The sequence below is a fragment of a genome, unplaced genomic scaffold (genome assembly GCF_019419815.1).
Source record: "Pyrus x bretschneideri cultivar Hongxiangsu unplaced genomic scaffold, Pyrus_bretschneideri_v1 Contig265, whole genome shotgun sequence".
Taxonomy (NCBI): domain Eukaryota; kingdom Viridiplantae; phylum Streptophyta; class Magnoliopsida; order Rosales; family Rosaceae; genus Pyrus; species Pyrus x bretschneideri.
The window spans coordinates 457544-476883 of NW_025999574.1; the positions used below are offsets into that span (position 1 = coordinate 457544).

Here is a 19340-nt window from a genome sequence, read left to right on the forward strand (position 1 = left end):
CCTGGTATCTTGAAAGATAGATGAACTGGATATACACTCACATATCTTGTAAATTCTTAACATAAATCAATCATAAACAAAATGAATATGAAGTTCACAAAACAATGTTACATTAACCCTGTATCATTTCTATCAAGTTCAGCTTTATCTCCGGTTTTCACCATCGCTATCATCTCTACTTTCTGAGTATGTATGTGTAGCACCACCGCAGGCAACAGTTGCAAATAAATAATCATTCTCGAGGTTAAAAATTAAAGACCACGGCAACGAAACAGTCAGTAAATTCTGGTGATCACCCATCTAGCTTGTGCACAACGGATCCAATACACAAGAAAACTGCATCTCTATGTGCAAATTGAACACCAGCAGCTAGACATCTCACTTACAAAATGCCCGAGCTGATTATGCCCATCTCCGCAATGTGCTTCGCATTCATTTCCAAAAGCAGACCCAACTTCTGCAGAGTAATTCGACTTCACCCTCCAAACTTAGACCTTGTATCTTCAAAAATGTACCCAAAAGCCATCCAAAGAAACTCACCGCTGCATACAAGAGCCAAACGAGTCCATATCCGCCATCTGAGGACATGGCACTGGAAATACCCCATCTGCAAAACCCGAAACAAATTCACAACGCCACGCTGCAGATGGAGCCAGACCAAGTACTGTGACATTCTTAAAGCATATCCTTTCAAATGATGCCCCCTCAATGCCCTTCAATTCTGGGGCTTTTGTTGAATTCAAACTCAGCACATTACTAATAAAAATCCCCTTTACATGGGGAACAGCTTTGGGATCCCATCCTTTATCCGGGTGATCATTCGCCCCTCTACTAAACCTTATGGGTATCTTCACCCTTTCCATCATTAAGTTACTTATACTAACATTCGCTATGTAACCCCCTCTACCCTTATCAGATTTAATCCGCACCCCAGCTGCAGAATCCCAAACATGCAAATCCTCAATGGTGATATTTGAAATCCCACCAGACATCTCACTACCTATTCCAACTCCAGAGCAAGTTGGAGTGGTGCCATTAACTCTTCTAATTATTATGTTTGAGCTTGGACGAGCCATTTTGATTCCATAGTGATCCCACCCACTTTTCACTGCTACAAGATCGTCGCCACTCTCTATGTAACAGTCTTCAATGCACACATTAGTACTGGAATCTGAAACACAAAATACAAGTTAAATTTTCTAAAAAGACATGCTTCTTTACATTAACTTCTTGAATTAGGTTTTTGTTTGTCTTTCCTGTTATATGGTGGCAAAGCCAACTTCTTTGATTAGTTTAGACTTTAGATGAAGCATGCCGTGCTAAATTGGAAGAACAAGAACATACATGACTTATAAACATCATGCACAAGTTATATGCATAAAAAAGGAAACATACTTTTCTCAATGTTAAATTTTTTAAATAATTTGGATACATAGATGTTACGTTAAATTGAAAGAAGAGGAGCATACCTGGGTCTATACCATCAGTATTCGGAGCGTTAAGGGGGGCCAAGATTGTCATGTCCTTGACAACAACGTTACTGAAACAAACACAGAATAATGAGCTTATAACATAATCTTATCGTTTTGGATTTCCAATCAACTACAGATTAGCATTAACTTGAATAGAAACAAGTAGAAAAGAACAAGAACGAAGAGGAAACGGGCAGGGGATGTAGACCTGCAGTAAACAGGATGGATGGTCCAAAAAGGAGAATTGCGGAAGGTGAGGTTAGAGATGAGAATGTTGCGAGAGTTTTTTATTTCAAGGAGGTGACCTCTGGTGTGCTCCAATGTTCTGTTCCACCATAGTTCCCACCACATTTTTCCCTGACCGTCAACTGTCCCGTTATGACCTGAAAGGACCCAAATAATCATTCACAAAGCACCCTCCGGAAAATATAATTACAAAAAAAAATTATGTATCAAAGAGAGGACAGAAATTTTGGAAACCTGATAGTGATGGCAACAAATAAATTGAACTAAACTAATTCATTGCATACAAACATCAGGATCCAAAAAACAATGCATAAAACGTGAGTTAGTTGCTATCAAGAAACTCATCAGTAAGTCGACCCACCACCTTGTTTAAGCTTAATACCTCCTTGATGGAAAGCTTTTATGTCCACCAAAATTAATAATCTATTAACTTTTAAATTAAAGACTGGTACAACTACTTGGCCAACTCAAATAAATAAGAAAATAAATGAAGGGTTTTTACGGTACCTGTAATGACAACATTTGTGAGACCATCCCCATGAACAAGGCTTATATGTCTTCCTCCGAACCTCTCTCTCCCTCTTCCATAAGAAGGCAACGGCTCAATTACAGGCCATTGCTTCGGATCCTATGAATAAAAATGACACAAATCAACCGTTATTGTATCGTCCTCACCAAATGGAAATGAATAACCGCCCAATGAAAATACCCCTTCAAATATTCCACAGGATAAAATAGTTATACAAACGAAGCAAAAACAGAGACTAGTTTACCTGGGAGCCGAGAATTACAGCGCCGTGTTCAAGAAAAAGCGTGAAATTACTGGTGAGGTTAAAACTCCCCGTCAGCCATCTCCCCTTGGGGACATTCAACTGGGACCCACCGGTATTACTGAAAGCCTGCATGTGGAGTATCGCCCTCCTAAACGCTTCCGTGTTGGAGGTGGTTCCGTCGCCAACGCCACCGAAAGCTTCGATGGACATCACCACCTTCCGCTTCGGCACATCCCCGAAGAACCCGGCACAGCTGCTGGCCGGGGCATCCGATCGGGTTTCGAATCCTCCAGTTGGCCAAATCGACCCGACCCATGTCGGAAGCCTCGACCTCGTCGAGAAGTTTTGGTAGGAAAGGATAACCATGATGGTGAGTACGAAAAGCAGAGATGGCCACGTGGGCTTCATCGCCTTACCCAGAAATAAGCCGCTGGGTTTACCTGAATCCATCAACTTACTTGAAAATGAATAAATAAATAAATAAAAGTCAGGCAGATTTTGTCGGATTTTCAAACGTGTGTTTTTGGTGGCGGAGAATATGGCGGCGATGGAACAGTGAGGTGCGCAGGAGGGAGAGGGAGGGGGTTGGGTAAGAGAGGGGAAGGGGCGTACTGCGCATACTGTTTGTATTAGCGCGTTGTGTTTGTCGTGTAGGGTTGGATTCGGAAAGTAGGAGACAAACTGGATCCGCTTTGTTCGGTGTGGGAGGTGGGAGTCGAGCGAGGCGGATGAAAATCCTTTCTGTGAGGACCCTATAGATCAATTGATATTAGCCGTCCATGTTATGTGTTTGTGATTAGCATTGTCACAATTAGAAAATTTATTAGTTTATCAATGTTTCTGTCGCTGGTAATTACGGATATTTGTTCGGGGTGGTTACATTCGGCCATTTGTGGCCTTTGTGTGCCAATGGTCATTTTCAATTAAACATTATTTTACAAAAACAATTGAGAGCTCATATGCACAATTGGTTCGAGACTTCCACCACTATTTTTGAGTATGTATTTAAAGACTGAAACAGAATCTTACTGTTCCTAAAGGAATATTGTTTCCAATAGGAGTCTTATTATAGGAGAATACCTAAATTTGAACTTTGTACAATTCTATGTGATAATGTGATTAGGTGCACATTTTTTATTTATGTTAACATTTTTTGAATTAATTTAACATTACGTTCTCCTAAAATATTTTTGTGAATATTTTAACCAAAAGTAAAAATCAAATTCTGGCACCAATTTTTTTTTTCTTTCACAAAAACGTAATTAGAATGAGTGAATTGAGTACAAGTAAACTGAGAATAGGAGATTAAGTTGTGGTAAGTTTTAGTTGGATAATTTGATACTTATAGGAATGATGAAAGAATAACATGAGAGAGTAACCCCAATTGAAACTGTTAATCTTCCAACGGAGACAATATAAAAAGAGAAAAAAAAAATTGAAAACCAACATGAGAGAATAACCTAAATTGAAATGGTTATTTAATTGGAACTGTTGATTTTTCAATGGTAAAAAAATTTGAAAAGCAAGAATCAATTTGAACCCTCCATTTTAAATGGTTGGAAATAAAATAAAACACAAAGCAATGAGACTGGAATCCACGCCTACTTTTCTATTTAAATTGTCATATTGGATCCACTATTTCACTTCCTATAGAGTACCTAAATTTGGGTACATACATCAAGGATCCGGCGAGTTCATATACTTTAGGGACTCACTTTCCGATTCATTGGAGATTCATTTTGTCCATATATTTTTTTATATTTATTTTATACGGTGGTTGTCTCTATATAGGGACTTCATTGGAGATGCTCTAAGTTAGAATCTCGTGGTATCATTGGTATCATCCAATTTGATCATGGGTTTCCGTCCTTTTATGCTCTAAGGTACAATCCGATTCTTGACCACGGATGCTCGGATTACTACTTTGGAATCGTCGATCTCTGCCATTTCGGCGGCGATTTCCTCCCTCTCTGGGGCTATGGATGCCAAGATGAGAGCATATTTCGATCAGTTCCGCAGTGAGAAATCTTTTGAGAGGGACGAGGATTCTCTCATGATCCTTTTTGTGATGATTTAAGGATTAATCAATCGTATCCGTTCATTATATATTGTGGGATCGGTTTTCGTTAAATACTATTTATATTGAATTTTAAATAAAAAATTTAAATTTCTAACTGCACAATGTACGATAAATAAAAACAATTGATTGATCATCCAGATTCTCACAAACAGGATCTGAAGAGGATCCTATTCGTGTGGGGGGAGGAGATGAGTTTGGTAGATTTGGGTGGTATGAATAGAGGCAAGTGGGAAGAAGCAAAGAAACCGCTCTTCACGGGAGTCTCTTGTCTCTAGAAGGGTCGCTAGCTGGTTTTCAAATTGACATCCATCCCTTTTCTTTTCTTTTTTTTTTATTTCCGAAAACACAAGAAACAAAATTATAGTGACAAAATAAAATCATTGTTTGTTCCAATATTCTTTATTGAATCCCCCTTCCCCAGCGCTGCTTCCTAGCAACTACTGTTCCTATGTTTAATGTATTGGGTTGCTGCTTCCTAGCAACCACCGTTCCCATGTTTAATGTATTGGCGTAGTATGTACGCCAACAAACACCGAAACGAAAACAAATCCACGTTTAGTAATACTTTTGCCATACTGATTTAATATGGCAAAAATATTGCAGCAGTCAACCCCAAATCTAAAAGCACACCTGAAGAACCATAAATTAAATCTTCAAGGGTTTGAGCCAAATTTTAAGGACACAGCAGGTGTTGACTTTGTATAGATTTCTTATTATTTCAGGATCCCTTTAATCTTGGGTTTCCTAATTTAGGAGATTGTCTTGTAATTATTTTGTAATTATTTTTTTCTGTTTATAGTAGGATTGTATATGATTATATATACCTCTAAATGAGAAGAATAAAACACACATTCAAAACATTCTCTTCTACAGGAACGAGAATTTAAAGAAAAACTTCATCATTAATAGCATAAAAGCTTTATATTCTATAACAAGCACTTTATATATAAAGTGCTTGTTATAGAATATAAAGCTTTTATGCTACTAATGATGTACTTTGTTAACATTCATCTCATCTTTTTTACCAGATTTGTTGAATGGAATAGTTTTGAACGTATATTCGTATGTGTGCGCGTTTAAATTTGACCTAAAACAATATCGAAACATGGATTGTTTACCGACTGCAAGATCAAGGTCAATTCAACTCTGTTTTGTAAATTACCCAAGTCATGTACCATAAGACTATGACACATGCACCCGATATGTAAGGCTTAACTTAGATTCTCTTAACTGGGGATTCCTAGCCTATGATTGTTGTAGTTTTGTAAAAAAACTAGGATTATATAAGCATTTGGTAAAGATATCTGCAACCTGAACTTTTGATGCTACGTATTGAATCTCCACATTACATCTTAAATTTTTTTAAGGTGTTAATTAAAGGATAACTTAAACTTAACTAATAACAGGTAAAAGTGTTGAACGAAAACAATTCACTAAACAAAGTAATTTACGAAGTACTTTACAAGAAAGGGAAACAACAACATTTTAAACAAGTATTCTACCATAAAAGTTCAACAACTGTCTACAAGCAACTCTCTTCTTCCAAGTCAGCCATTGGATTTCTGTCTCGGCTCCCCTACAACAAAATTATTAAAAGAAACTAATGAAAAAAGTTTCAAAACATTGAATTTTAACCAAAAGCACCTTAATAACTTTATTTAATGACTAAAACAAATCCAACGTCTAACCAACCCAATAAGACCGGCCTAAGCAATGAGTTCCCAATTCTGCCCCTGACGGCAAACTTTTGCATGTTTAAACGCTCTCTTGCTTTCCCGATCTCTCCGCCCTATCTCGATCTCTCCTTTGCACGGAAACAATATTCCATTTTTGCAATCGAACCAATCAAATCTCTCTCTTTCTCTTCCCTTCTCATCTCTCAACCCAATCTCTGTTTTCGTTTTCGATTCAATTCGAATTCCACCATTTTTCGAATCAATTGAATCGATCGGATCCGAAAAGCATGAGCGAGCTTCTCAGCATCGAGCATCTGGAGCTCAATTTCCCCTAGCAGTATAAAACGCTCTCTTTCTCGTTCGATCTGTTTTTTTGTTTCAAAAGATTTGCATGTTGTGGTTTCGTTTCTATTTTCAATTTGCGGTTTTGATTTTGCTATTGAATTTCTCCAATCGAATTGATGATGGAGGTGGAGACAACGGCGGCCGGGCAGCTGGAGCTACCTGCATTTCCCAGCTTTAGAAACTCAAGAGATCTTACATCCTAATAGCTAATAGAAACTAATAAAACTTATGCATCACAGTAATCCATAAATGAAAATACGATTGACTCTTAAAGGTTAAAACTTGATCAAACAAGGCCTTGTATAATCCCAGATACGCGCATTGCTACTTTTACTCGTGAGGTTTCAACTGCGGAAAAAGTCCCATTTTGTGCTCCGGCATGAAATCGTGCCGTGTCAAGATTCCAACGGTTGGAGGCCTCTGCAAAATGTAATAATTCAGAACAATGTTACAACGCTAAACTATCAGTAAGTTGGCATTTCACCTTCTTTTTCATCGGTGTAATAATCACTAAGCACTAGACACATGCATGTTGAATTGTTAACAGAGAGAGACATACCCTTTTGTCTAATTAAGACACTAACAGCAAGTGCCTGCAGCCAAGCTTCCGAAAGAAAATAGCAGCTTTAGCAAGGGACATTGTTTCCACTACGGTGTATGGTGAGGTATTAGTAAGGGGGTGGAGATCAAGATACGTCTCCATCTCTTCCTCCTGAATGTCCAAATCCTCCAAAAAGGCCTCCGATAACTCCAAGTGATGCAAGAAAGAAGCAAGGGTCTCGAAGAGAAGAGGGATAGGTCGCGTGGGAATCGCTTTACCAGGGGCAACAGATCTTGCGAGAGCCACCCTGTCCGGGCAAAGAGGCTATGCAAGCGCCGGTGTGAACTGTGAACCATAGGTCCTTCCTCACCCAAAACAAACCCAGCAGCTACTCCAAATATAGAACCAAAAATCATGAGTGACATTTAGCAGCATGTCATGATTATCTGAATTAGATAGAAATATATGTGAAATAATCATGATACTCATTTGAATTTCGATTGTAGATACTATGTAATTTAATTGTGTCGCAATGCAATTCGATTCTTTTATCATCCATATCTCGATCAAGATTTAAGTGATACGAAATAATGTCAAATTATTTTGAACAAAACACCTTATTCAAAATAAAATAAATAAGTCATTTAGTATTACGGTCTTAAATTCGATTCTTGCAAATGTAGACAATACCGATTGTTAAAAAAATAAATTGGGGGTTTAAAGTGGACATGCGCACGTCATGAAAAACTGAGTATCCTTGGGGTTGTGGATTTGTGGAAATCCAACTTTCAACTTTCAAGTTTCCACTTTCCACTTTGCTGGCGCTGTTTTTCTTTCTTTCAATCGTAAACAAACAAACAAACAAAGCACTCGGATTCAATCAGAGTCAGCCCACAAAGTACACGCTCCCCCCCTCTCTCTCGTCTCCCAGTCAAAATCCATCACCAACCCCACTTTGTATATGCTCCGGTTTGTGAGGTTCTTATCTTCAAACTCTCTCACATCTTCCTTCTGAACCACTCTCTATGTTCTTCTCACCACCAAATCAAATCTCTCTGCTTCATCTACTTCCTCCCCAGAATTTTCCCCTGGATGTTTATAGTTTTTGTCTGACATCTTCATCATCCATCATTCATCGATTGTGTTAGACGTACCCAAAGGACTTTGAGTTTTGTTATATTCCTTCGATTTTCCAGTTGTGGTTTGAGGCACTATTTGTTCACAGTTTCAGTTATAAATCATAGCTGATTCTCCAGAATTGAAGTGTTTGTGTGTTCATATATTACATAAATGGTACTGAGAATTTAGACTTGGAATTCGGGTTTGAATTTATTTTCTGGAAACTGGAAAGCCATGGCAAGAGGCAGAGAAGACTACGAGAAGAACATGGGTTTGCTCAAACTCTTGCAGATTCTCTCGTTCTTGATAGTTTTTGTTATGGGGGTCGTTATAGGATTAGCAACGAGGGCGCATATGAACCGGTATTTTGGTTCCCAAACTGAGAATTATTCGCTTATCAATCACCTCTCCGCCAATAAGCCGCACGAGGAGAAGAATTGTACAACTGTGCCAGTTAGTGACAAGGTTGATTGTATGAGCATGGAGACGTTTCTTCAGCCGAAGACTTTGACACACGGTTTGTCCGATGATGAGCTCTTTTGGAGAGCTTCAATGGTGCCGAGAAAGCGAGAGTTTCCATTCAAGAGAGTGCCTAAAGTGGCTTTCATGTTTTTGACTAGAGGACCTTTGCCCTTGCTGCCATTGTGGGAGAGGTTCTTTCAGGGCCATGACAAGTATTTCTCAATTTACGTCCACGTGATTCCGGGTTATAAGCTCAATGTATCTACCACCTCTCCTTTTTATCTACGCCAAATCCCCAGTCAGGTACAAGTAGCCTCAATTGAAGTGCTATGAATCATTATTGCTTTGGTGCAAAACTTCTTTTTTCTGAATCCATGTCTTGCTATTTCCTCTTCGTGATCCTTACGGTAGATTTCCTTGTTTGTCGTCGTAACACTAAGTTTTAGCATGGTGTTGTAATTCCTTCTTCTTAGTTTAAGAGAGTTTCAATGGGCGTAATGTCCACGTATCAGTTAGGTAGCAGTATACGGTATTGTTAGATCACTTAGATTTGTCTTAAACTTGTACCCCGAGATTGTTCTGAATTATCGAGTAATCTGAGATGAAGAAAAAGGCCTGAGAGTATGAAGCATTTACTATTATTTTGCGTGCATCTATCATTCGCGAAGATAGTATGGTCTACGTTCTTAATGAGTTACCTGATGCTTACCTTTAAAAATTTTCTTCTCTGCAGCCGGTTTCATGGGGGACACTAACGTTGCTTGATGCAGAGAGGCGCCTTCTAGCGAATGCCTTGCTTGACCTCTCAAATGAGCGCTTTGTTCTTCTCTCGGAGAGCTGCATCCCTATCTATAATTTCACAACTGTCTACGAGTATCTCGTTGGTTCAAACCATAGCTATGTCCAGTCATACGATGATCCTGGGCGTTATGGCCGTGGGCGTTACAGGCGCAATATGTTTCCCGATATTACACCGCGTCAGTGGAGGAAAGGGTCGCAGTGGTTTGAACTTAGCCGTGCGTTATCTGTATATATAGTTTCGGAAACAAAGTATTACACAATCTTCAGCAACTATTGTTTGCCTGCATGCTACCCGGATGAGCATTACCTGCCTACTTACATCAACATGCTCCAAGGCTCGCTGAATTCGAATCGGACTGTGACATGGGTTGACTGGTCACTGCGAGGTCCGCACCCTACAACGTACGGAGGAGACAATATTACAGAAGATTTCCTGCGGTGGATAAGGAATAATGGAGCGCCGTGTCAGTACAATGCGGAGATGAAATCCATATGTTACCTATTTGCTCGGAAGTTTGCACCAACTGCATTGGAGCCTCTGCTCAAGCTCGCCGCGGTGGTGATGGAATATTGAGAATTTCCGGCTTTTTCAGCGGAGAATTTTGGTAGGACTCGAGTCGATTTTGTCACAAATGCAAAAATGTACAGGCAGGTAGTTTTGGATATAGAGATATTATTGAGTTGGTTCTCTCCGTCACTGAGTTGAGAGAATGAGTTAGTTCTCAAAATTCTGAAGGAAATCATCAATATATTATACAAAAGTTATAGTTAAATGTATTTGGCTTGAATTTTCTCCAATGCACATTAATTGCGTATTTAAGTTACACAGTGGAACAAAAATCGTTAGATTCAGTTAAATCAAATAATTTAACCGTTTTGTTATAACAAGACCAATAATATCAATCCAATTTTTCTTGTGTATTTATAGTAATTTCATCCCAAAAAGTGACAGCAAACCAGCATCCATAGCGTACTGATAAGAATATATAACTTTTGTAGCTAAATTAGTCATACAGCTACCATCTGTCTGTGAAAAAAAAATAACAGAAACTAAAATTTTAAGAAAAAAAATGGAAGCTTTTTTCTCCTGCAAGGGACCATGGTAGTATCCAATTCAATCAAGGGTTTTTACAAATCCAAAACTATAAAAAATTGAGAAACAAATTAAAAGTTGAGATCGATGAACACCGTACTTAACGGTAAACACAGAGCTCTTGGATGAACCCTCAGTTAAAATTCTTTACCTTGTTGCATAGCACGGCCCAAGAAGAACCAAACCATTTGAAAAACTGATATTCCAAACATAACAAAACTAAATGAAACATCAAACCTCAGAAATCATAATGCTTCTATACAGTGAATGATCTTTATGAACCACAAATCCTAAAAGCTTATCACCGGAAGATGGGAATTACACATTTCCATTGGCCAAAGGATGATACACCCAACGTCAAACACCTCATCATGATCAAACCAAACTAAACTTTCATTCAATTAAGTCTCGCACACTTTATTAAGTTAAAAAGAAGAGTCCAATTCTACCAAAACTACATACAGAAACCGAGAACAAACAGTGGTGCAAACCTAGATAAACGTCTAGATCAACATTAACATTAGCCACAAACCTAGATAAACCAACACTAAATTAGACTAAACTAATAACACGTAAGTTCAAAGCAAATTCCAAATCAAAATTTTGGATAAAACCAACAACAAAACCACACCTTGTTCCTGCTCTGTCTCCCTTCTCTTGCTTGTCTCTTTTGCCAAATCCCCACATGAAGCCTTTTTTTCCTCATTTTTTCTCTTTTGGCTGCTCACTTAACCCCCATTTTTTTTTTCTCTTCACTTTCCTCGATTTCCAGTCCCCCCTTTCTTCCACATCTGTCTTTTTATCCTCATTTTTTCCATCACTACTCTTGACACTAATTCTCCACTCTTTTTTATCTCTTAATTATTTTAACCAACCAAAACATGGGATCACATTTCCACAGCCCAAAAAAGGCGGTGGCAATTTTGTAAATAAACCGAAATTTCCCCAAATCACTGTTCAGTTGAACACGGAGACAGAGTCGGAGAAGGGGGAAGAAAAGGCAGTGGTAATTTTGTAAATAAAGTGAAATTCGGCCAAAAACACTGTTCAGTTGAACAGTGTATTTGGATTTCCTACTTTAGACTAAAGTAGTGTGTGATTTTTTTTTTTTCAACAAACGATATTATTTACCTTAAGGGGGAAGAGGATAGGCTAAACCTCACAATGGACTAACAATAATGTGGTTTAAATTCGTTTTTGGCGAGAATCGAACTTAAAACCTCTAAGTTACAAGTAAAAAGGAATACCACTAGACCGTAATACTAAATGGTTCTTATAATGTGTAACTTAAATATGCACTTTTGATGAACATTGGAGAAAGCCTCGAGTTTTGGCTTGTGTTGTCTTGGTGAAATCAAATAACAACCAATGGGAGTGAGCATATTCGTATTCGATACAAAAGTTAGATGCTCGTTAAACTACAGCGACTGTACATGTAATTTGACTTATTATTCTTGTTCTATTATAGGCACAAAATTGACATTTTATGACACACTCAAGTAAAAGACGGGGCTTATATCTGTATGTGGAATTTACATATATTAGAGAGTGTCAGCAAACGTTTCAATTCAGATATCTGCTTTTCTAAGTTCACATTTACAAAAACACTCGTACAAGCAAGATCGGAACAACAATGGAAACCAAATCTCAGTCCAAGGAAAGGCAATACATCTCAGAATCTTGGCTGACATTCCCACTACATTTTTCAGAATACAACAACTCCGAATTTCTTGGGCTTGGGATTGGGTTTGGACTGGAGAGGCGAGGGCTGGGATCCCGACTTTATTTGGAAGAAAATGGGGGAAGAAGAAGCGGCTTTGGAGAAGAATACAGTGGACTAACCAGCAGCAGTGCGGAGACTGTCTGTTGCTCCGGCAACATCACGATGACATTAGACTGCAGCGAACCCCTAATCCTGGCACAGCGACAGCGGGTGCTTACCGGAAACTCCCATCAAGTCTTGGCAGGAACCCCTAATCCTGTTTTACCTGTAATCCAAGCTAGATATTGTGTTCCAACATTAGACTGCAGCAAGGGGGGAGTATCATACGTATCTCTAATGCTCTCTCAAAAGAAAATTGAAATGATGCCCCAACCCTAACCGTTAGCCCAACTGCTCAAGACGAGAGGATGCATTGCATTCATAGAATTATACGCATATGAAACACAACCCACAGTGCATTATTCTACAGCAGTCATAGAATTTCAAAAAGTATCCATTAATTCGTGTATACGTACGTACGCCAGACATTGAGTCGCCTGGCTATATGGAATATAAAACATCAAATATATAGTATATTGTAGTTAACTAGCAGGCACATATGAACAAAGGAAAGAAGCGAAAAATGAAACATTACTCAATACAAGTTAATTAACAAGTCCTGCTCGAAAAGTAAGAGATAAGACGGTCTTTTATGATTTTTCATCTCTCAAACCAAGGCCAAGTACTTGCCTGAATACAAATACAAATACATAGTCGACTAAAAAGGAGCTAAGTCAATGGGAGCAAAAATGAAATATACAGAGACATTGATTCAAAACAAAATACTGAAAATGATGTAGAATGAAGAGCCATAACAGAGTCACTAATTTTCTTCTATCAATAAAAAATAATGAAACAAGACTGTATAAGAACATAATAGAATGTATAGACAACAATTAAATATATAAGCAATGGGGGGAAAATTGATTTCAACCGAGCATAGTCCCCTGAAAAACTAAAGCTGCGGCAGTGCCAAATGGTGCAAAAATGCAAGTCACCACAAGGAACCAGTTTGAAGAACAACAATCAAACTACTAAACCGAACCATTCACTAGGATGTATTCACCTACCGTGCATCTTTAGGGTGTGAATCTCAACACATATTTAACATGCACAAGACTTGATAATTGAATGGTAATTTTCATATAAGTCAAAGTAATCTTTAACAACCATAAAGATGGCCGAGCACAAGAATAAATAACTTATCCTATTAATCGCTGTAGAGCATATAAAAGAGAATTCAGTCACGAGAGCCCCTTATACACCCAATTGAACGCTTTAAGCTTGCGGCATGGAGAGACACTTAACGTAAGTTCAATGTAGCATTGGCCAACTTAACAATCAAGACAAAATTGCCGGCATCTCTATCAATCACTTGATATCTAAGGACCAAGCAGCTGCTGCCTGTTCTGTATTTTGTGGGGGTTCTCATGGTGATTGGTGAGATCCTGTCCCTTGAGCAGGTTCTGACAGAGGGCGCTGTGGTCCTAAGCTCTGAAAAGCTTCAGATGGCGGGTACGAAGTTGTCACATGAGGGAGTCCGGACGGAGGGTGGCGTGGTACTGCCGTTTGGGAGGCTCCTGATGGAGAGTAATACTGTCCAGTCATTTGAGGGGATTGAGCTGTAGGGTGCTGGCTTGTAGCCATCTGTGGAGGTGTTGGTGGTGATTGATAAGTTCCAGTCATTTGATAGGGTCCAGAAGGCGGCTGATACGTTCCAGATGGTGGCTGATAGGGTCCAGATGGCGGCTGATATTGTCTAGTCATTTGAGGCAGTGCCGAAGACGGACGATATTGTCCTGCCATTTGAGAAGGTCCTGACGGAGGCTCCTGTCCTGCCATTTGAGGCGATCTTGGTTGGAATTGCCGAGGTGGTGCCTCTCTAGGTAGTGGTTGGTATCCTCGCCTATTTGTATTTAATACTCTCTGAATCTCTTCACCACGCCCAGCTTCTCCAAAAACCTCATTTACAAACTGCTGTAATGCTGGAGGAACACCAATGCCATACCTCACCATCTCTTCCAATAAATCACAGCCTGTATCAAGCGCACCTTCATTGCAAAGCCCCTTGATCACAGCTTCATAAAAACTGGCATCGGGTTTTGGTTCTTTTTCTCCCATTTTCTTCAAAATCTGCGCACAGTCTACTACCTTCCCGTTCTTAATCAATTCATCAAACACCCTATTACCAAGACTCGCAACCACTCGCAGACCAACCTCCACCATCCTGCTAAATATCTTAAGCGCATCATCTATCCTCTCTACTTTCAAGTATGCATCAATCAGCGTCCTATGAGTCGTGACATCCGGGGTCAATGACTTTGAGGACAATTCTGCAAACAGTGTCTCAGCCTCCGGCAACATCCCATTGTCACAATATCTAGCAATGATATTGTTATACCCCGCAACATCCATAGAAAATGGCTTTGAATTCACCTTTGTCCCCACCTTCTTGAAGGTGGCAATCGCCTCATCGCACTTTCCAAGCTTAAAACACTCATTAACCATAATGTTAAATGTATCCGAATTCACAGCCTGGAAGTTTGGCGGGGTGTGATTATCCAACATCTGATCGAACAAATCCCAGGCTTCCTTCTTCTTCCCATGCTTAAGCAATACCTCCAAGAGAACATTACAAGTTGCCGGGACCATCCTAAACTGCCTATCAAGCAAGGACTTGTATGACTCCATCGCCTCCTTCTCTTTCCCCTGGTTGAAAAACCAATCCATAAACGTTGAATTCACGACCCCATCATAAACCAAACATCTCTCTTTAAGCTCATCAAAAAGCTCAACAGCCTTCTCCATATTCTCCAAATGTAAGAACCCCTTAATCAAATTATTATAAACCAAAGAATCCGCTCCGTGGCCCTTATTCAACATCTCCCTCAACAAGTCCACACCCTCACCTATCCTTCCAGCATCGACCAACCCTTTAGTCAAATGCCGGTATGTCACGGGCGAGGGACTGTAGGGGCAATTTGCAATTATATGCCGATAAATCTCCAGGCCCACATCGACACGGCCCTCGTCGCAGTGAGTATTAATCAAATTATTATAAGATACAATGTTAGGAACAATGTTTGATTGATTGAAGAAGAAGTGGAAGAGGGCAATAGCGTCATTATACCTCTTGGCGCGGTACATTGCAGCCACAATGGCATTGCAGGTGAAGACGGTGGGGCGAGTGTTGGAGAAAACCGAGCGGCGCGCAACCTCGGAGGCCGCGTCCAAGTCTCCGGCGCGGATGAGCGACTGGACGCGGTTGTGGAGGTTGAGGCGGGGACCGACGAGGGCGGAGGTGGTGTCAGGTAGGCGGGGGGCGTTCGGGTCCCGTGGAGGAGGGGGGCGTGAGTCCCGACGGAGGGCGTTGAGCGGGGGCTCGATGCGGAGGCGGCGCTTGCGGCGTCGGCGCTCAGCGGCGGCTTCTTCGGCGGAGGAGAAGGCGAAGGTGCGCGTGGGGGTGGTGAGATGGAGAGGAATGTTATGGCTAGGGTTGTAGAGGTGGAGAGAGGAGAGGGATTGGGTTAGGGGTAGGGTTGTTGGGGTGGAAGGGCGGCGGAGAGAGCGGACGAGCAGGCGGTAGAATGACATGGCTGTGAGACTGTGACTGTGAGAGAGGTGCAAATGCTTAAACCCTAGCAATCTGGGAAATGAAGGTGGAAGAAGGAAGAAGGGGTTTGGTGGTTATCAGCTTTTGACCTGCGCGCGTTATGCTCCGACCAAAAAAAAAAACTGTCCTTTCACGTTTGGGCCAGACCAGAGCATTAGACATAGACTAGTTGGGCTGAATTGCAAACTTGCCCACGGAGCCCAGATGCTTTTTATTTTATTTTTTTGGCGAAAGAAAGTATTTTTCCAGTTAAGGTCAAGGGAGGACGCACTTCGGTTTAGTGCAGTTTTGAGTGAAACCAAAATCAAAACCACAAGTTTTTGCGGTTTGGTTTGGTACGATTTTGAGGTTAAAATCGAATTAAAACCAAACTATTTGGTTCGGTTTGGTTTGGTTTTAAACGGTTTTGGTACGATTTCATTGTTTGAAAAAAGTATTATGGTTACCTAATTGTATCTCATTTCATTTTTCTTTGATATACACTTCAATTCTCTTCTACGGTACAACTTTTCTTCTATAGTTTACTTGAAATTTCTGCACAAACAAGGGTAACCATGTCTAGAAAATCTTTCACAATAACAAACAGCTGAAATGGTGTAGCTCCTTTGTCTCTCGAAGCTCCTGCTTGGTAGTACTCGGTTGTTTTCCTCACAAGCTCCATAACCCTAGTTTGCTCGTCTCTCACCACTGTGAGCTCCACCTCACATTCCTCCAAAAACCACTTCATTTTTTTTGCAAACCTTTCTCTCTCGGCATTGCTACTCTCTACCAAAAGCTTCTTGATTTCGCTGACACAATTGCCTAGAGCAGAGCAAAGCACATGTGGATGAAGCTGTCATACTCTATGGTTACTGCTTTCTTCACATTGGATAGTTCAATGCTCAATCCTTCTAGCTTTGACAACCCTTGGATTAAGTACTCTTTTCTTCGCTCTTCAGGAGTTAGATTATCCGAATTCAGTGTACTAGTTTGGCTTCTTAGACTAGTGTTTCTTCCAAAGCTACGGTTTTGATTTATCACGAAACCTCTCCCCTCGGATTGAGCTAAATGTATGGACTCAATGAAATAATCAATTAGAATTTAACATTTAATAAATTTATGCGGTTTCAGTTTCGGTTCGATTTCAGATGGCCGGAACCGAAACCAAACCGTTTTTCCTTCATTCGGTTCAGTTTCAAACCGAAACCATTTTGAACCGCAAAACCAAACCGTTCAGTGCTGTTCAATTTGGTTCGTGTTTCGGTTTCGGTTTTTGGGTTCAAGTGCCCACACCTAGTTAAGGCCGTTTGGAAGTGCTTTTAAAAATAACAAAAAACACTTTCAAACACTAAAAATACTTTTAATTATGTTTAGAAATTTTTTTTTTTAAATTCTTATGTGTTCAAAAAAGCCCTTTATGAAAGGGGCACATGTTAAAGACATTTTCAAGTGATTTTCCAAATGAGTCCACAATCACATTTTGCTGGAATATATAGTTGTGCATCTTCTTAAGAATTACAAGGTGGCAGACCACCTTACTGATCTAGGAAGTGGCCCCTGTTATTGTATTAGGTTTCTTTTTTGGACGATGATGTTTTAGGTGTTTCAAGGCTTCGTGTTTGTTAACGATGGGCCCAGTTAGGCCCACCCACGGACATAAGCCTAGGAAAGGCCAGAAAACCCAAGGCCCAAGGAATTCGGAGAGAGCCAGCCCTACCATCTGAGACGAAATAAGGACTACCCGACTGAGATCATGTGGGAGTGTTGACAACTTTATGGCACATATCTCCAAGAATTGAACTGTGCTAGTTAGACTATTCAGCGACGTGCAGACAATGGTAAAGACCTAGGATGGGACATAAGGGCAATCGAGACATTGCTCGGCAAGGCAGATTCACCAAGGTCTGAACGGGATGCTCGAGGCACTTGGCCCTTGAAGGGTTTGCCTTTTGATTGCCAGAACGTCACTTCGTTGACAAAAACCTGGGCAAATAGGTGAAAAGTGGTCAGAAAGATAGAACAACTAGTTAGAACATTAAATATCGGTTTGAGAGGCCTCAACGGGCAGGTAAAGATCTCCATAATGGGGGTCGGACGAATCGGAGAAAATAGAGTGAATGTATTAGCCAAGTGCTATTTAGTCTTGAAATCAATTTATTAAGAGTAATATAATGGATGTAGCCCAATTTGAAGAATGAACCACTTATTTATTTGAATCTATTTAATTTTAGCCCATCGCCCATCTTATGCTATTTAATTAAGTTTGTTAACCTTACAATTTTGAGTGTTAACAATGTCATCTTGCAATTTTAGAGGCTTTAGCCTCGCCTTCTCACCCAAAAGTAAAAGACCAAATTAGCCCATTCAAAACTCAAATGTAAACATCATAATCAAAAGATATGCTACTTGAACATTATCATAGGATGAAACAAAGAAATATAATAAAAGAAACATAAGCATGGACAAACTACGCAGACAAAAAGTCTCCCCTCTTCTTTCTCTAAACTTCTCTCTGTGAAAGACTCCCAGCAATTTCACGCCGACCTTAGCCTTTGGCTTAGGTGTCGGAGGCATCCTCCCTCCCTCCTTCCTTCCTTTATTCGTTTCCTCCCTCTTCTCCTTTTCCTCCCGAGTTTTCTCAGGTTCTCCTTTCTTTGCACTTTCCCTAGTTTCTTTCCCTCGTCATCTCCTCCCCCTCCCTGCTTCCCTTCTCATCTTCCTTCATCTTTTCCAGTTTTCTCCCTTCCTTTTTAGTTCTTGGTTCTCCCCTGAGTTTAATCCCAGTTTTCCTTGAGCCGAGTCTCAACTATCTAGGGCTTCTTGCCTCTTATCTGGCCTTTTTTTGCCTGCTTTTACTGCTTTTTTGTCTTTTATTTCCCTTTTTCCCACCTCCCACCTCCCTAGTTGCGATAGTTCATCCCCATCCCACCATGTGCTTGGATCGGCTTGCAAAAATTGGATATCATTTCCACTTCCCGCCCTCACTTCCCCTCATCCAACCAGCATGCCGGATCTCCATTGAGGCCAAGTGTTGGGTATTTACATACCCCTTAGCCTCACCCTCTTCCCACATATTACTTTATTTGTATATATGTACAAGGGTTCATAAGGGGACTTGGATCTGGTGTCTACTTTATCGATTCGGAGTTTGGCCGCCTTCGAGGATGTGACAGGGGCAACGATGTGGTCTTTGCTGCTGGAGATTAGGGTTTTTTATTGTCTATTTTTTATTGCCCTCAGGCCTAAACTTGTATGGGTTTCTTATTGTATCTTGGGTCGCTGCTTTCATTTTACTTGGGCCTTTTACTTTACATGTTGTTTACCCATTTTTTTGGGCCTTTTACTAATTTTAATTGTAATGAAAGTTGTCTTTTTAAT

The 19340-nt window shown here is 40.2% G+C and overlaps 3 protein-coding genes and 2 long non-coding RNA genes across 5 annotated transcripts; 2 read left to right on the forward strand and 3 right to left on the reverse strand.

Moving 5' to 3' along the window:
- Nucleotides 1-44: 44 nt before the first annotated feature.
- On the reverse strand, nucleotides 45-3316 carry LOC103933401 (probable polygalacturonase). The gene is made up of 5 exons (XM_009343098.3): nucleotides 2492-3316; nucleotides 2226-2346; nucleotides 1681-1855; nucleotides 1470-1540; nucleotides 45-1171 (listed from the first exon to the last, which is right to left on the reverse strand). Exons 1-5 carry the CDS (start codon nucleotides 2939-2941, stop codon nucleotides 537-539), a joined length of 1452 nt encoding a protein of 483 aa, XP_009341373.2. The 5' UTR covers nucleotides 2942-3316; the 3' UTR covers nucleotides 45-536.
- A 3509-nt stretch (nucleotides 3317-6825) lies between these two features.
- LOC125478786 lies at nucleotides 6826-7290 on the reverse strand. Its single transcript, XR_007259584.1, has 2 exons — nucleotides 7152-7290; nucleotides 6826-7012 (listed from the first exon to the last, which is right to left on the reverse strand). It is a non-coding gene; the product is annotated as an uncharacterized LOC125478786 (long non-coding RNA).
- LOC125478787 lies at nucleotides 6920-7691 on the forward strand. The gene is made up of 2 exons (XR_007259585.1): nucleotides 6920-7059; nucleotides 7192-7691. It is a non-coding gene; the product is annotated as an uncharacterized LOC125478787 (long non-coding RNA).
- A 278-nt stretch (nucleotides 7692-7969) lies between these two features.
- LOC103933398 (glycosyltransferase BC10) lies at nucleotides 7970-11155 on the forward strand. The gene is made up of 2 exons (XM_009343093.3): nucleotides 7970-9017; nucleotides 9448-11155. The coding sequence occupies exons 1-2, from the start codon at nucleotides 8487-8489 to the stop codon at nucleotides 10087-10089; spliced, it is 1173 nt and encodes a 390-aa protein (XP_009341368.2). The 5' UTR covers nucleotides 7970-8486; the 3' UTR covers nucleotides 10090-11155.
- A 953-nt stretch (nucleotides 11156-12108) lies between these two features.
- On the reverse strand, nucleotides 12109-16078 carry LOC103933399 (pentatricopeptide repeat-containing protein At1g10270). The gene is made up of 2 exons (XM_009343094.3): nucleotides 13775-16078; nucleotides 12109-12608 (listed from the first exon to the last, which is right to left on the reverse strand). The coding sequence occupies exon 1, from the start codon at nucleotides 15962-15964 to the stop codon at nucleotides 13799-13801; it is 2166 nt and encodes a 721-aa protein (XP_009341369.2). The 5' UTR covers nucleotides 15965-16078; the 3' UTR covers nucleotides 12109-12608; nucleotides 13775-13798.
- Nucleotides 16079-19340: the final 3262 nt, after the last annotated feature.

Bases quoted from the DNA above. Each gene is read 5' to 3' on its own strand.
- LOC103933399 (XM_009343094.3), bottom strand. From the start codon at position 15,964: ATGTCATTCTACCGCCTGCTCGTCCGCTCTCTCCGCCGCCCTTCCACC.
- LOC103933398 (XM_009343093.3), top strand. From the start codon at position 8,487: ATGGCAAGAGGCAGAGAAGACTACGAGAAGAACATGGGTTTGCTCAAA. The intron at 9,018-9,447 runs GTACAAGTAGCC...TCTTCTCTGCAG, and splicing joins TACGCCAAATCCCCAGTCAG to CCGGTTTCATGGGGGACACT.
- LOC103933401 (XM_009343098.3), bottom strand. From the start codon at position 2,941: ATGGATTCAGGTAAACCCAGCGGCTTATTTCTGGGTAAGGCGATGAAG. The intron at 2,347-2,491 runs GTAAACTAGTCT...TTTTATTCATAG, and splicing joins CTGTAATTCTCGGCTCCCAG to GATCCGAAGCAATGGCCTGT. The intron at 1,172-1,469 runs GTATGCTCCTCT...TTTGTGTTTCAG, and splicing joins TACTGATGGTATAGACCCAG to ATTCCAGTACTAATGTGTGC.